This window comes from Perca fluviatilis, chromosome 19, assembly GCF_010015445.1.
Source record: "Perca fluviatilis chromosome 19, GENO_Pfluv_1.0, whole genome shotgun sequence".
Taxonomy (NCBI): domain Eukaryota; kingdom Metazoa; phylum Chordata; class Actinopteri; order Perciformes; family Percidae; genus Perca; species Perca fluviatilis.
Window position 1 is genome coordinate 30,196,027 of NC_053130.1, and position 16,015 is coordinate 30,212,041.

The 16,015-nt window shown below is 40.0% G+C and overlaps 2 protein-coding genes across 8 annotated transcripts in view; one reads left to right on the forward strand and one right to left on the reverse strand.

Moving 5' to 3' along the window:
• The window catches only part of LOC120547658, a 48,310-nt gene extending 42,516 nt beyond the window's left edge, over positions 1-5,794 (forward strand). For 2 of the 5 annotated variants that reach the window (XM_039783187.1, XM_039783188.1), the window contains exon 18: positions 4,085-5,755. In XM_039783187.1, coding sequence (XP_039639121.1) covers positions 4,085-4,217 — 133 coding nt within the window. In that variant the 3' untranslated portion in view covers positions 4,218-5,755. The other 3 variants (XR_005637093.1, XR_005637094.1, XM_039783189.1) reach the window with 3 other exon arrangements.
• tk2 (thymidine kinase 2) overlaps positions 1-16,015 on the reverse strand; it is an 87,268-nt gene that overhangs the window by 17,498 nt on the left and 53,755 nt on the right. For 2 of the 3 annotated variants that reach the window (XM_039783192.1, XM_039783194.1), the window contains exons 8-9: positions 15,444-15,523; positions 15,235-15,315 (exon numbers count right to left, since the gene is read on the reverse strand). In XM_039783192.1, coding sequence (XP_039639126.1) covers positions 15,235-15,315; positions 15,444-15,523 — 161 coding nt within the window. Of the gene's footprint in view, positions 1-13,588; positions 13,639-15,234; positions 15,316-15,443; positions 15,524-16,015 lie in introns of those variants that run through there. The other variant, XM_039783193.1, reaches the window with a different exon arrangement.

Below are 16,015 nucleotides of genomic sequence, written 5' to 3' on the forward strand. Positions count from 1 at the left end.
CATTTATACTGATGTATATACATAATGCAAAACATGTCCCACATGTCAGATCTCAAGCAAGCACAAGGTCAAGCCGTTCCCACTTAAGCCTCTCCCAGTTATTGATGTGCCATTCACTAGGATAGGGATGGACATTGTTGGCCCCCTAGAGCGCAAACAGGCAGGCCACCAATATATACTGGTAATCTGTGATTATGCCACCCGCTACCCCGAAGCTTTTCCCTTACGAAAGGTCCCAGCTAGAACCATTACCACTGTACTTCTACAGTTATTCTCCAGGGTAGGGATTCCCCAGGAGATTCTAACTGATCAGGGAACAGCTTTTCTCTCTAACACAATGAAGCAGGTGTATGGGTTGTTGGGTATTAAGGGTATTAGGACTACTCCTTACCACCCCCACTGACGGACTGGTAGAAAGGTACAACCAGACCTTGAAGGGCATGCTGAGAAAGTTTGTGGCTGCCAATGGCAAGGACTGGGATCATTGGCTCCCCTACCTCATGTTTGCCTACAGGGAGGTTCCCCAAGCTTCGACCGGGTTCTCCCCCTTTGAACTCCTGTTTGGTAGACCGGTAAAGGGCCCGCCTGATCTCCTCAGAGATGCCTGGGAGTCACCAAAGCCTACCACCACCAACATCCTCACCTATGTCATCACCATGAGGGAGAAGATGGAAGAGATGACCACCCTGGTGAAGGACAACCTTCAGCAAGCGCAACGGACCCAGACCAATTGGTATGACCAGAGAACAAGGCAACGAACCTTCCAGCCAGGCCAGAAAAATGTTGGCCAAGTGGCAGGGACCTTACAGCATCAGCAGGAAGCTGGGGCCCACCACCTACGAGCTGGAAATGCCAGAGAGGAGAAAGCAGCGGCAGGTATTTCACATTAACCTGCTGAAAGAGTGGCACGAGAGAGAGGTGCCACTGAGCCAACAGCTGCTGGTACAAGCAGTGAAGGAGGAGGAAGACACCCCAGAGCAGTTCTTCCCTACAGACCATCCAGCAGGAGAGATTGACGTGACACATCTTACCCCACAACAGCAGCAGGAGTTGTGGGCTGTCATCCCTGATGGCCTCTTCAGCGACCAGCCTGGATCCACATCCATGGCTGAGCACAACGTCCTGCTGAAGGACACCACACCACTCCGGCAGCGGATGTACCGAGTTCCAGAGCGAATGTTGCCTGCCCTCCAGGAGGAGCTGCAGGTGATGCAGAGACTTGGAGTGATTGAGCGGTCGGAGAGTGCCTGGAGCAGCCCTGTCGTCCTGGCTCCAAAGAAGGATGGCAGCATGCGCTTCTGCATCGACTTCCGGCAAGTAAATGCTCAATCACACTTCGATGCATATCCCGTGCCCAGGCTGGAAGACCTTATTGAGCGCCTTGGGAAGGCGCACTTCATTTCCACCTTGGACCTGTATAAGGGCTACTGGCAGGTGCCAATGGCTAAGGATGCCAGGCCCTACACAGCCTTCAGAACACCCCAGGGCCTGTTCCAGTTTAAGGTGATGGCGTTTGGCCTGCAGGGGGCGCCAGCCACATTCCAGCGGTTAATGGACCGTGTGCTGGATGGGACTAGTGCTTTCGCAGCTGCCTACTTGGACGACATTGTCGTCTTCAGTGCTACCTGGGATGAGCACCTTAGGCATCTTGGTGAGGTGCTACGGCGCATACATCAGGCAGGACTGACTGCGCAGCCTAAGAAATGCGCTTTGGCCCAGCAGGAGGTGCAGTACCTGGGACACGTCCTAGGTTGTGGGGTAATCAGACCCCAGAAGGACAAAATTGAGGCTATCCGTGACTGCCTGCAGCCCCAGACCAAGAAGGATATCCGGTCCTTTTTGGGGCTTGCTGGGTGGTACCGGCGGTTTGTGCCTAACTTTGCAAGCAGAGCTGCGGCCCTCACTGACCTGACCAGAAAGTCTGGTCCGGTGAAGGTCAGGTGGGAGGAGAAGCATGAGAAGGCTTTCAAGGACTTAAAAGACGCTATGTGCAGTGACCCTGTGCTGCAGAGCCCAGACTTTACCCAGCAATGGACTGTACAGACCGATGCCTCTGGAGTTGGTCTGGGGGCAGTACTACTCCAGGGTGAGGGAGAACAGCAACGACCGGTGGCTTTCATAAGCCGCAAGCTGTTTCCCCGGGAGACCAGATACTCAGCTGTGGAGCTGGAATGCCTTGCGGTAAAGTGGGCACTGGACACTTTCCGGTACTACCTGCTAGGTAGAGATTTTGTCCTTGAAACGGACCACCGAGCCTTAACATAGCTTGACAAGCTGAAGGACACTAATGCACGCATAACGCGTTGGTTTTTGGCTTTGCAGCCCTTTAGATTTGAGGTGTAGTTTAGGGCTGGCAAACAGAACATGGTGGCAGATTTTCTGTCTCGCCACCCCAGTGGCGATCCTCCAGAAGAGGAGGGAAATGTGAAAAGGTAGAGCCCTTCCTTTTCCCCAACTCGCTTGACATTCCCCACAAGATTTAAACTGACTCCTTATCCTACACGCACAAACACGCTTACACGCACACACACATGTAGTGTCTAATGTTTGAAACTACATGCGGTGCCGGCAACCGCGGCGTGATTCATTCATGTGCGATCGTTATTTACACAACTTTCAGTTACTCACCAAACATCTGTAAACCACATAGCGAACGACATGGTACCCGTCAGTTCTGCTCCATAACACATTCCATTCTGTTAATCCATACATTGTGCACAAAAACACCAACAATACACTGATAGCACCTACTTTAATTTCCTGGTCCCTGTTTGGGACAGGGGAAAGTGTTTATTTGAGCGGGGGAAAGCTATTGTAGCAGTATAAAATTATGGGCTGTATTGTAAGGAGATTGTTATTCAATTACAGGAAATTAATGTTTAATTATTATGAGTACTGAGGTGTATGATGAACTATATTTCAATGTATGTGTGTGATTAGATAAAATATCTGCTGAATCACTATACGTAACAAGACACCCTGTCACGTTGGTTTCTACCAATTAGCGTAATTGAAGGGCCTTATTTAACTCTTCCGGGTCGCCGATCACGCCGGCGTGATCAAGTCACATGACCAGTTTAAGGCGTTGAAGCATAAAAACAAACTTCTGTCGAAAGTGCAGGCTTGAAACTCCATTCTAGTTTTTGTTTTATGTTGATAGACCAAGTAAAAATGGAGATATGATCATTTAAACTTTATATAAAAAAATATTGAAAATATTGAGGCGTTCATAAAAGAACGCAAGATGAGATGCGGCGGGCGTTGCATTTATTCTAATAACTTCGTCGGTTTTTGTCAAAAAACGAAAATATTCGGCCTCTGCTCTTCAGGCTGCACATTTTACGGAGGGGAGGGGAAGAATAGCTAACTGAGCAAAGAAGCAAAATTGAAAGGCGGGAGATTGACGGAGTAGACAAAGAGAGACATATTATAGAGCGAAAGAGATATTGCTAGTTTTTAGAAGAGTTTGAGTAGATTTTGAAAGTAGTTTAGGAGTAGTGTAGATAGTTTAGGTAGTTTAGGAGTAGAACTACAGTTTTTTGCGGAAGGAAAATGAAGCGAATGTTTTCGGTTGAACAAGCCCTCGACTTATTCTATCGACTCCACGACCAGGATGCTGTTTACATTTCATCGTCGGATTCAGAAAGTGGCGACGATGAGATTGACAACTTGGCTTTTGTGGTTCACAACAAGAGGTGACACAAACTTTTATTGCTTTCTTTTAGCTTTTTGTATATGTATATGTGTGTGTGTGTGTGTCTGTCTCTGTGTATATGTGTGTGTCTCTCTGTGTGTGTGTGTGTGTGTGTGTGTGTGTGTGTGTGTGTGTGTATATATATATATATACATATATATATGTATATGTATGTGTGTGTGTATATATATGCGTCTGTGTCTCTGTCTGTCTCTCTGTGTGTGTATATGTGTGTGTGTGTGTGTGTGTGTGTCTGTGTATATTTGTGTGTGGGAGGGGGTTGTGTGAACAACAATTTCATTGCCAATGACTGCTGCACTGTAATTGTTGTGCATATGTGCCAATGAACATCTTTAACTTTTGATGTACAATATGTCTTGACATGTACAGAGATGATGAGCAGCCAGGCCCATCTACAACCCTGACAACAAGCCGACAGGCCTACACAGAGAGGGGCTGGAAGGAAGAGTCAAACCAGCTCAAGATCTCCAGCCAAGTCAGGACAGCCACACCACAGCTCTGAGCCCTGGAAAACAGAGAGTGATCCTGATACTGCCCCACAAACCAGTAGGTTCATGCCCTGCAGAACACCAGATGCCCAGGTGAATATGCATTCAGTACACTCACCAATGGACCTGTTCCAGCTGTACTTTGTCATGGATACCATGAGGACACTCTGCAAAAACAGATTTTCTAAGCAAAAAAGAAAAGAAAAAACGCCTATTGCCACACCTGCTTTTTGCTGTATATAGATTGATTTTATCTCAATTTTACCTTTTTCTATGTTTTATTTGCACTATTTGGAAACCCTCATACTCTGAGAATGCAAGGCATTTAATGTAGCTCTCTGTATAATTGTGTGCATAAACTGTTTTCAAGAGTGGCAAAGCTAAAAAAAAAAAAAGCCTATGGCTACACTCGGGTCAATGACGTGACATGCAACTTTTTGTGTCCAAGTGCATTAATTTGGTTTAAAATAATTTAAAAGAATTCATACAAGCATCATTTTATTCTATAAAATCTGTATAGTTTGAACATATTTTAGTGTATCATAAAAATGGTATATATTTTATGTTTTGCCATCTAAAACCCTCAAAACGTCAGGTGGTGCAACCGTCCAAGCAAATTAACACCATATGAAAAGTATTAAATATGGAATTTAAAAGTTAAGGAAATTAAAAATAAATATGGGGGCATACTTTGACATTGAAGACCTTTCAAATAAACAACATTTACTAGTTTAATAGCTCTTAAATTGTTTAGAAAATTGAAAAAAAACCTTTGTCCGGAAATTTGCATATCTGAAATGTCAGGGCGGCGCAACCACATTCATGGAACTTTTATTTTGAAGTGAAGAGGTAAAAGAGTGAACAGGATATTGCATCATCAAGAGGACCCCAACTGACCTTTTCTGATGAGTGAAAGGTTTGTAAATCCCTCTCATATATTCATAAAAATAGCAACTTTCTCTTCATAGTTAGATTTGTACAGTTTACATGTCAGGTGGTACAACCAATGTAACACTAAGAAAAAGTTATTTTAATTTAAAACTCTTTATTGTATTATAAAATTGAATGAATAAACTTGTTAGCAAAGACAAAAAGTTGTATAGGTGTCCAAGAAAGTGCCTGTATAATTTGAAATTAGTAGCAAAAGTCAGGTGGCACAACCAGTAAGTCAGGTGGCACAACCAGAAGGAATGCCACTTCTGGATTAAATAAACATGTTAACTTCAATTATTTTATTGTATATTTTTACAAATATTCATTAATTGTACATTAATAGTTACTATATACATTAAATATCTTTTTATGATTATATTTAAAAAATATCTCTTTCAATGATTTTAGATGCCACTATCAAGTAAGGAAAAAGCTGCACGCTACAGGAAGCGCATTAAAAATGATCCAGCTGCAACAGAAAGATATCTTGCAAAAAGGAAAGAAAGGTAATACATCTTAATAAGCCACAGTTTTTGTGTAATTGATAATTTTGTACAGCAATCAGTCAGGCTTTTCAGATTTTCAAAATAGAATATGCCAGTTAACCTTAGTGTTCATGATGTTTTTATAGTTATCAAAAGAGGAAGAGAGAGGGAAAAAAAAAAAAGTTGAAGCCCCCAATCAGCGAGCGTCCAGAGCAGAACAGAATAAAGTGAGGAAACAATGGAAGGAAGATCAGAGACGGCACAGGGAAAGGGAAAGAGCTATGAAGGAAATCTTAAATTGCACACCAGAGTCACTGGATACAACTCCCATTGAAGCACCTGAGTCAGTGGATCCACTTCCCATAGCACAGCTTCAGCCTGACCCCCCTGACATTGATGCAGAGAACAGTTTAGATCAACAGCAACCAAGAGCCTCTTCCACACCACTGAGAGCAAGTAGCTTTAGATGGCAAAGAGAGAGAGCAAAGTTGCGCCGTGATATGAACATGATGAAAAGGGAAATGGAGGCTGCCAGAAAAGAAACCGAAAAATTTCGAAAACGCCTAGAGAGATTAAGACAGAAAAGAACCAGGAGACAGGGAAATGCTAAATCTACTACAGAAGAAAACAGGGGTGCAAAGAAACTGGCTGTAGAAAGGAAAGACAAAGTTGTGGAGTTCCTCTGTCGTGATGAGAACAGTCGCTTGCTGCCAGGGAAAAAAGACACAGTGACAATGAAAAAAAAAAAACAGCAGAGGCGTGTTCTCGTTAAACCCCTAGCTGAACTCCATTTATCATTTAGTTCTGAAATGGAAAGGTCCCACAGGCTCTCTTACAGACAGTTTGTCAGATATTGTCCTTTCTATGTGACTCAGCCAAAAACGTCTGACAGGAACACATGTGCCTGCATGGAACATGAGAATGTCAAACTGTTGTCTGAAAAACTGCAGCAGAAAGGTCTTCTGAAAACAACCAGTGTCTCTCAGCTGTTGTCCGCAATTGTGTGCAATCCAGACAACAAGGCCTGCATGTACCGAGTGTGTGCAAAATGCTGCTATGATGAAGTGGAAGTTTCAAAACCCCAGACAGAAGAGATGGTGATGTGGTCTCAGTGGGTAAGAAAACCTGTCACGGAGGAGCAGAGGACCTTTATGAACTCCGTCAAAAGAGACACAGAAGGGCAATTTCACTGATTTGTTGGAACTTTTTAATCGCAAGCTTGATGGCCTTGCGAAACACCACTTCAATTGGCTTCACCAGGCCAAAGAGTGCAGGGCATTAAAGGAAAGCCTGAGAGAGGATGAAATGGTCCTACATGTTGATTTTGCAGAAAACTTTGGCTGCAAACTGAACAGAGAAGTGCAGGCTTTTCACTTTGGTGGGAACAGAAGGCAGGCTACTGTCCACTCCTGTGTTGCCTACACCTCTGCTGGTGTGCAGTCCTATGCCAGTATCTCTGGGTGCCTCCGGCATGATGAGAGAGCTGTGTGGGCCCACCTTGAGCCTGTGATAAAAGATGTGTTGGGCAGTCGGAACCCACGTCCTACTACTCTCCATGTGATGAGCGATGGACCTGTCACTCAGTACCGTAACAAAAAGAACTTTTACCTGCTGAGCACCATCCCCTTCCTTTCAGGATTCAATCAGGTCACTTGGAACTTCTCTGAAGGGTCTCACGGGAAAGGTGCACCAGATGGGGTTAGGGGTGCTGTTAAAAGGATTGCTGACTCTTCTGTCAACCGGGAAGGCAGACATCCAAACCCCTGAGGATTTTTACAGATTTTTAATGGAGAGACAGGCATCAAGTGAAGTAAAGTTCTTCTGGGTGTGTGAGGAGGACATCAGAAGATTTGATGAAGCTGTTCCTGACGTCGTGCCCCTTGTAAAGGGAACTTTGGGAATACACCAGGTGATCTCATCAGAACCAGGAAAAATACTGCACCGAGAACTCTCCTGTTTCTGCAGCAGGCCCCACATCTGTGAGTGCCATAACACCACCATGGTCAGATTTCCAACAAGCAGTGCCGAGGCAAGTGTCCAGGATCCAGATCTCATTGGAAAGTTCGTTTTGGTGAAATATGAGGAGCAGCCATTTGTGGGGCAGGTTCTTCAGGTGGTTGGTGAGGAGATTGAGGTCAGCTGCATGCAGCAGTTGGGCAATAAAAATGTGTTTACTTGGCCCCATCCTGCAGATGTGATATATTACTACCTAACCGATGTTCTCCAAGTGATATCGGAACCAGAGCCTCTTAATTCACGGCACACAGAGCTTACCCATGCAGACTGGGCTAGCTTCAGAAGACACACCTAAAAATAAGAAATTACAGAGAAAACCCACCGGAGCTCATAGAGCCAACGTAGCGTAGATAAATGCCTGATCCCGCGCCTGGCCATTCATACCGGACGCATTTCTACATGCCAGTCACAAAACGATCGCTGTTAAACATTTCAGAATGTCTTGTTAAGAAAAGCTTTATTGTTGTTTGTTATGATTATCTATGTTTAAGTTATATGTTGCAATCCTGTTACTATTTGAGGGGATTAATGTTTTAAATTGAGTACTTTTGATAAATTTACATATTTAAAATACATATTTTCAGTGGACCTAATCAGATGTGTTTTTTTTAACCAAACTAAAACATGACTGTCGTTCAACTACAGTACAATTTAATTAATCAATTCTATTCATTGTAGCCTATTCAGTTTCTAACGAAGATGAAGTGTCATTTTTGTCATGTAATATTGCCCAAACAATTTTGTTCCTGATCAGTTTAATACGGTTTACTTAAATGGACTGATAACCAGTTTTTAATCTTTACCAATTGTACTTTAATAGACTGTTAACCGAGACACCTGTGATTTTCTTATTCTGTATTCTAATAAAAATGCAATTATTCATCATATTTCTTGTCATTATGAATCTGTCGAAGTGCGCTTACGCATCGTCAGGTGGTGCAACCAGGTAAAATACTACTTTAAACCAATAAATAATAGATTCAAGTGAAGATATGGTTGGAAAATGTGATGTACATAATTATTCTATAAAAATATATACTTTTTAGATTTCTAAAGTATTTATTCACATTTTAAATGTAAAGTTGGATGTTGGAAAACAAAATTTCCCACCCCCTACAATAAATTATGCAATAGTTTGTTTTAATACCAAGCTCAACTACAAAATAATAATGTGTTAGGCACAGTAGACACTCTCAAGTATACTTACCAAAAAAAAAACACTTAGAAAAAAAAGAAGGAAGTGTGTTTTTCGTTGTTTAAACTTTTGGTTGCGCCACCTGACATCTTTTGGGTGGTGAAATTGCAAATACAGTCTAAAAATGTATCAAAACCCCTGTAAATGTTGTGCAACCATTAAGACTTGTTTAAACACACTCTTCCAAATTCAAAATAATGTATTCTGTCCATTTTTAAAGATTATTTTAAAAACACATTTTTAAAAGCCTTATTTGTCATTGACCCACTCGCTTTTATTTGTAAATCATATTCTTTTGTATATATCTTGATTATATCTGAATTTTACCTTTTTATGTTGATATGTACAACTTGTGTTTACATTACAAACTTTTAAAAATGCTTGATTGAGCATGTTTGTGTTTTGTATATTAAAATAATATATTCAAATCGGATTTTGTGTTTTTTTTGTGTGTTTTTGTGTCCAGTATGTTGAAACAGTACATTAAAGTGAAAAACTAATTATCATGTCATATAGGTGATCTTGTGCTGAAAAGAAAGATACCAAACATTGGTATGGTAAACATTTGTTTATGTCGCAAAATAAAAAGTACTCAAAAACGGCCAAAATAGCCCAAGACTCCGAAGGGTTAAAGCGAGGGTTTTTGTGCCTCGAGAGAGTCGGGAGAGTGTCAACTTGCTGAGAGGTTGTATACAGAGAATTGTTGAAAGAAGAGATTTTTTTTGCTTGTGCTAGTTAAATTGAGAAACCCAGTGGTTCATTTTTTTTTGTTTGCTTGTTTTGGAAGTTTTTGTTGTTGTTGGCAGAGTGCTGGACGATGTATTTTAGCACTGTATATAAATCTACATTTTTCCTGCAAATCCACGTTGGCTGTTTGCTGTGTCTTCATCCCATCACCACCCATTCTCAGTGTGTCCTTGCCGCCACCATCCTGTGTGGACGTGGGCCGGGAGGCCCATTTTTCACACACCTGTCCCTAGTTTGTTCTAGGGCCTTGACTCCGAACTTCGTTATTCGAATATCATTCGAATATCATTCGAATATAAAAAAAAAAAAATAATGATCGTCAAACGACTATTAGGCAGCCCTTAAAGTGATGGTTCGGAGTAATTTCACCCTAGGGTCCTTTGCACCATGACCTCGAGCCAAACACCCCCCCCAGAAGCTTTTTTCAGCTGGGTCGAACATTGGGAGAGTTAGCGTAGAGTAGCATTATCAGCTCAATAGCTTAGCGCAGGGGCTAATGGACCCACGTTTGTATCTCGTAAATGACCCCACTAATAATGCCCGAAATACTGGAAGTTTAATGTATCGCTTTTAAATGATGATTCATTTGTTAACATTACCAGGAGATTTATCAAGGAATTTTTCGAAGATAATGAAAATTCCTCTAATCCACATAATGTTTGGGAGGCTTTTAAATGTTCCTTTAGAGGACATGCGATTAAGATGGGATCAATCAAGAAAAAAAGAAACCTAAAACAGGAACGAGAGCTTGCGGACGAAATAAATGAACTACAACAATTATTAGATAGAAGTTATGCAATTGAAATAGAAATATTAATTAAAAGAAAACAAGATAAATTGGAGAGTCTTTATCAGGAACGGGTAAACGGAGTTATGCTTAGGTCACAAGCTGCTTGGATGGAGAAGGGAGAGAAGTGTACAGCACATTTTTTACGGTTAAACCAAAGAAACTTTGTTAAAAAGAATATTATGAGTTTATATAGAAATGATGTTTTGGTTACAAATCCACAAGAAATATTGCAGGAAGAATTTGAATATTTTAAAGCTTTATATTTTAATGATGCAAGTTCGGAGCCCCTTAATGGTGTGAATGAGCAATATTTCCCTTCAAACAATGTCTCTGTACTTTCTACTTCACAGCAATTAAGCTGTGAAGGCGAAATAACAGAGCAGGAGTTATTGGAAGCAATTAATTCATTTTCAGTTGGTAAATCTCCTGGTATCGATGGAATCCCAACCGAGATGTATAAGATTTTCTTTACAGAAATAAAAAACCCCTATTAGAATCTTTCAATTTTTCTTTTTACAAAGGTATTCTATCTAACTCACAAAGAGAGGGAGTTATCTCAATACTCTTAAAACAAAATCCTGATGGGAAATATAAAGATCCCAAATGGTTAAAAAATTGGCGGCCATTGACCTTGCTTTGTTGTGATACTCGTATTTTAACTAAATGTATTGCTTTAAGAATAAAAAATATAATTGGAGATCTTATAAAAAACAATCAGACAAGTTTTATTAAGGGAAGATTTATTGGAGACGGTTTGAGACAAATACTGGACACGATAGATTTTTATGAGAACCATCAGGAACCAGGATTATTGTTTGTTGCTGATTTTGAAAAGGCGTTTGATAAAGTACAATGGAAGTTTATAAAACAATGTCTTGGCTTTTTTAATTTTGGGAATAATTTAATACAGTGGTTTGAAACTCTTTATAATCATCCTGTTAGTCGAGTGATCAATAATGGTCATATATCAGACACTTTTGTATTAATGCAAGGAGTCCGTCAGGGGTGTCCTTTGTCGCCATATCTTTTTATTTTATGTATTGAAATTCTGGCTATTAGAATTAGGAATAATCCAGATATACCGGGTTTATTTCCAAATGGGCAAGAGATTAAGCTGACAATGTATGCTGATGATGCTACCTTTTTCATAAAACCAACACAATCCACTTTGGAAGGATTAATAAAGGAATTAAATATTTTTTCAAAAATATCTGGATTGAAACCTAATTTTGAGAAATGTAATATTTTGAGAATTGGGACATTAAAAAATACCAATTTTATTTTAAACAGTTCGGCCCCTGTTAAATGGATTAATGGAGAAGTTAATATATTAGGGATTTATTTACCGGACAACTTTAAAGAAATTGTTAAATATAATTATGAGAGAAGGATGGTGAAGGCTGATAGAATTTTACAACCTTGGAGGGGAAACTCTCTGACAATTCAAGGAAAAGTAACTCTGATAAATACATTAGTAATTCCACAATTTGTTCACTTATTAATGCTTCTTCCTTCACCTAGCACAAAATTCTTCTTCTTCTTCAGTTTGAACAAAACATTTTCAAATTTATATGGAATGATAAACCAGATAAAATTAAAAGGCAATATTTATATAATTCTTATGATAACGGTGGACTGAAGTTAAAAAATCTTCAAATGATGGACTGTTCCTTGAAAGCCTCTTGGGTGACTAAAATTTATCACAACAAACAATGGATTACGAGCCAGAGATTATATTCAGCCTTTTCCTTCTTTTCGAATAATTTGTTTCCTTTTTACCAATTAAAAACAATACATATTGATAAACTATTTCAAAGTAGTTTAAAAGAATTATCACCATTCTTCAAGGATGCACTGAAGGCTTGGTTGAATTTCCAGTACTACCCTCCAGATACAATTCAAGATATTCAAACACAGTTGCTATGGATGAATTCCAAAATTATGGTTGGAGACAGGCCATTGTTGTGGGAGGAATGTGTTAAAAATGGGTTAATTTTTGTCAATGACCTTTTAGACTTATCTGGAGATTTTATTTCTTATGAAAACTTGAAAACATTTTTTAGCATTTCTCTCGATCGGTTACAATTTAACCAGTTAATTTCTGCAATTCCCCAAATTTGGAAAAGAAATTGCAAAATGATAAGAAGAATAAATTAATGGTTTGTCTCCCACCAATAAGATGTTTAAAATGGTTATCTGGTGCAAAGATAAATAAAATAATATATATTTGGAAAGTAAATATCACAGGCACTGCACTTTTTCCACACAGAACCTGCTTGTTGTTAAGAAAACGAATTTAATGAACCAATTTTGTGGAAAGATTACTTTAAAACAATTTATAGAACTACAATTGATTCATATTCCAGAATATTTCAACTTAAAATCTTTTATAAAATTATTGCAACAAAAAAGTCTCTGGTTAAGTGGCAGATAGAAAAACCCTTGTTGCAGGTTCTGTGGGGATGAGGAGGAGGAGACCTGATGCATTTGTTTTATTTTTGCCTTCATGTGGCTAAATTTTGGACCAAGATACAGATATGGTTAAGGTCTATGGATATTGTTTTGCGAATCACACCTCAGAATGTTTTGTTATGTGTATATGAGGGTAAATGTAATCACTTTTTGAATATGATTGTTTTGATAGGTAGAATGTTTATTTTTAAAGCTAAAACTACATCAAATTTATGTATAAAACACTTTAAGAATAGAGTTTATCATCAGCATATGCTGGAAACAATCATAGCAACGAATAACAACAGAATAATTGAACATGAAAAGAAATGGAATGTTTGTTTACTTGAATTAGAGGATTGATTTATATTAATTTTTTTTTTTTCTTTGTTGTTTCTTTATTTTGTTTGCTTTGTGCTTTTTTTTTTATTTTATAGTGTTTTTTTTTTTTTTTTGTTAAAACACTACGAATGTGGAGTTGAATGTGGTGGTGATTGTGGTGTGAATACATGGGAGGGTGGTAGGGGTGGGTGGGGGTGTTTGAAGCTTGTTTTGTCTTTGTAATTCTTAATTTGTTCTATGTATTAGATTCTAAATAAAAATAAAAAAAATAAAATAAAATAAAATATTAATGCCCGAAATTATACCAAACGTCTACACTAGTACATATAGGTTATGCACTCATAAAATGATGGATTGGAAAGTTTGTAAGTACACCAGAAGTTTATGTAAATAACACTTGCCTGCTGGCTTCTGCTCTCTGCTGTTGTTGTTGCTGCTGTAAGACGAGTGCTTAGGGCCGTCTACAAATTACAACACTGAAAAGAGATGCAACAAAAATATTTTTTAATTTAACTTTTTTTTTTTGAGTAAGTGCTGTAGTATAACTAGCAGGAGACTTGAGGTAAGTTTGGAGACATTACCTTATTTAATCATTAAATTAATAAATATTTTTGTTGTATCTCTTTTCGGTGTAGTAATTTGTAGACGGCCCTAAGCACTTGTCTAACTGCAGGTAGCAGCAGCAGCAACAGAGAGCAGAAGAGAGCAGGCAAGTGTTCATAAACTTCTGGTGTACTTACAAACTTTCCAATCCATCGATTTATGAGTGCATAACCTATTTGTACTAGTGTAGAAGTTTGGTATCATTTCGGGCATTATTAGTGGGGTCATTTACGAGATACAAACGTGGGTCCATTAGCCCCTGCGCTAAGCTATTCAGCTGATAACGCTACTCTACACTAACTCTCCCAATGTTAGACCCAGCTGAAAAAAGCTTCTGGGGGGGCGTTTGGCTCGAGGTCATGTTGCAAAGGACCCTAGGGTGAAATTACTCCGAACCATCACTTTAATATTCAAACCTGTTATGGGCATTATTTTTTGTAAATGTGTTTGCTTGTAAACGTTTTCAATTCAGATTCTGAGGTTTTTCACGCATTTCAAAATGTTACTACACGTCGCGGCGACGCCAGGCCAGCTCAGCGGCGTCTTTCTCCCATTGCGTGCCACCGTCTCTCCTACCTACACCGGCCCCCGCACCCTGTCCCTTCTCCCCTTTCTACCTGCCTGCTCAGTGCTGCTGCACATGAGGAGAGAGCACAGAGGGGAGGACGGGGCTGCTCCTCAGTCACAGAACAGAAGAGAGAGGTGTTTCGGTGGCCACAGGAGAGAAATACATTGCGTGTTCGCTGGACAATTCTGGCGACTCTTTTTTTTTTTTTTTACAGAAAGTCGCTGTCTTTTCTACAGAAAGTCGCCAGATTTGTCGCTAGTCGCTTTTGTGAAAAAAAAAAGTCGCTAATGGGGTCTGAAAAGTCGCTAAGTTGGCAACACCGCCCACACAGACCGGCTCGACGCACACAACAGCACACAAGTATAAATATCAGACCACTTACATAGGCTATGGTGAAAGCTCTGAACTTCCTGTGGAAAGCATACTGTTTGTGTTTAATCCAGGGTCTGACTTTTAATTTTTTTTTAAACTGAAGGCATTTAATGGTCAAAATAGTATTAATAAATATTCGAATATATTCAAATGTTAATATTAATAAACAAACAAACTTCGAATATGATTTTTGGGCAAAAGTCAAAGCCCTAGTTTGTTCATTACCTCATGTATTTAACCTCTGTGTTCTCCTTGTCTCGTGTCAGATCGTCTTGTGTCAGTTTGTTCCTGCCTGTATTTTGCCCGTCAGTTTGTGCATGCTATCGCCTGCTGCCGTTGCTTTTGGTTTCTCCCTGCCTGACTTTGTGAGTTTTCCAGTCTCTGTAGTGCCGCTTTTTGTTGGATTAAAGCCTGAAGTTCAAACCTTCTCCTGCCTGCCTGCCTCTCCCTGCATTTGGGTCCCCTATCTCCCGCTACACATCACACAAAGCAAACCAAAGCACCTGGTGGGATGTTAATGTTAACTCACCAGAACAGGAGCAGGAAGAGGGGAGGAGCTCTGCTTGATGAGCCACTCCTCATACAGCTGGTGGATGGACTCCAGATACTCCTGGTGACAGATGGAACAATAGTGACCAATTCACAAAATGTTTAACCCATTTATTTCCACTTTTACGGTTTTTGATTGTTTTATGTATTCCGTGAAGTCAAACCATATGTTTAGATTTACGTCCTCACCAATGGAATGACTTTCTCCTCCTCTCTGCATCTCTGCTTCAACCTCTCATGGCAGGTCTGAGGAGAAGTCTGCAGGTACACTGGAAAGGGGGAAAAAGTCAATGAAAATGTGCATACGCCACTTCCCACGCAAAGGTTGTGATTTATAAAAAACAAACTTGACGGGAGAATGTGTACGCACATTTTGGAGACAAAATAGGAATTGGCAACGCAGGTGGTGAGGTGGTGAACTGAAGTCAGACTGCAGAGAGTAAATGGGAATAAGATTACTCTAATATTTTCTAGTATTGATGCCTCACGCACATTCACTCCATATCATCCACTTACCATGAAGATGAAATCAGCAGTGTTATTTGCGCTTGTACTGAGTGATAACGGTTCTATAAACATCTCCAACTCAAAATTTGTTCTTAATATTTAAATCGGCGCTGTCTCGCCGTCACATTGTCCGCTACGGAGCGCGGGAGGAGGGGATGGCCCAACTGCATGGAATACAGGATATCAGCAAATACCCTAGCATTAGATAACGGCAGAACACAGTGTAAATAACTAAATATCTGTCTTTAAAACTG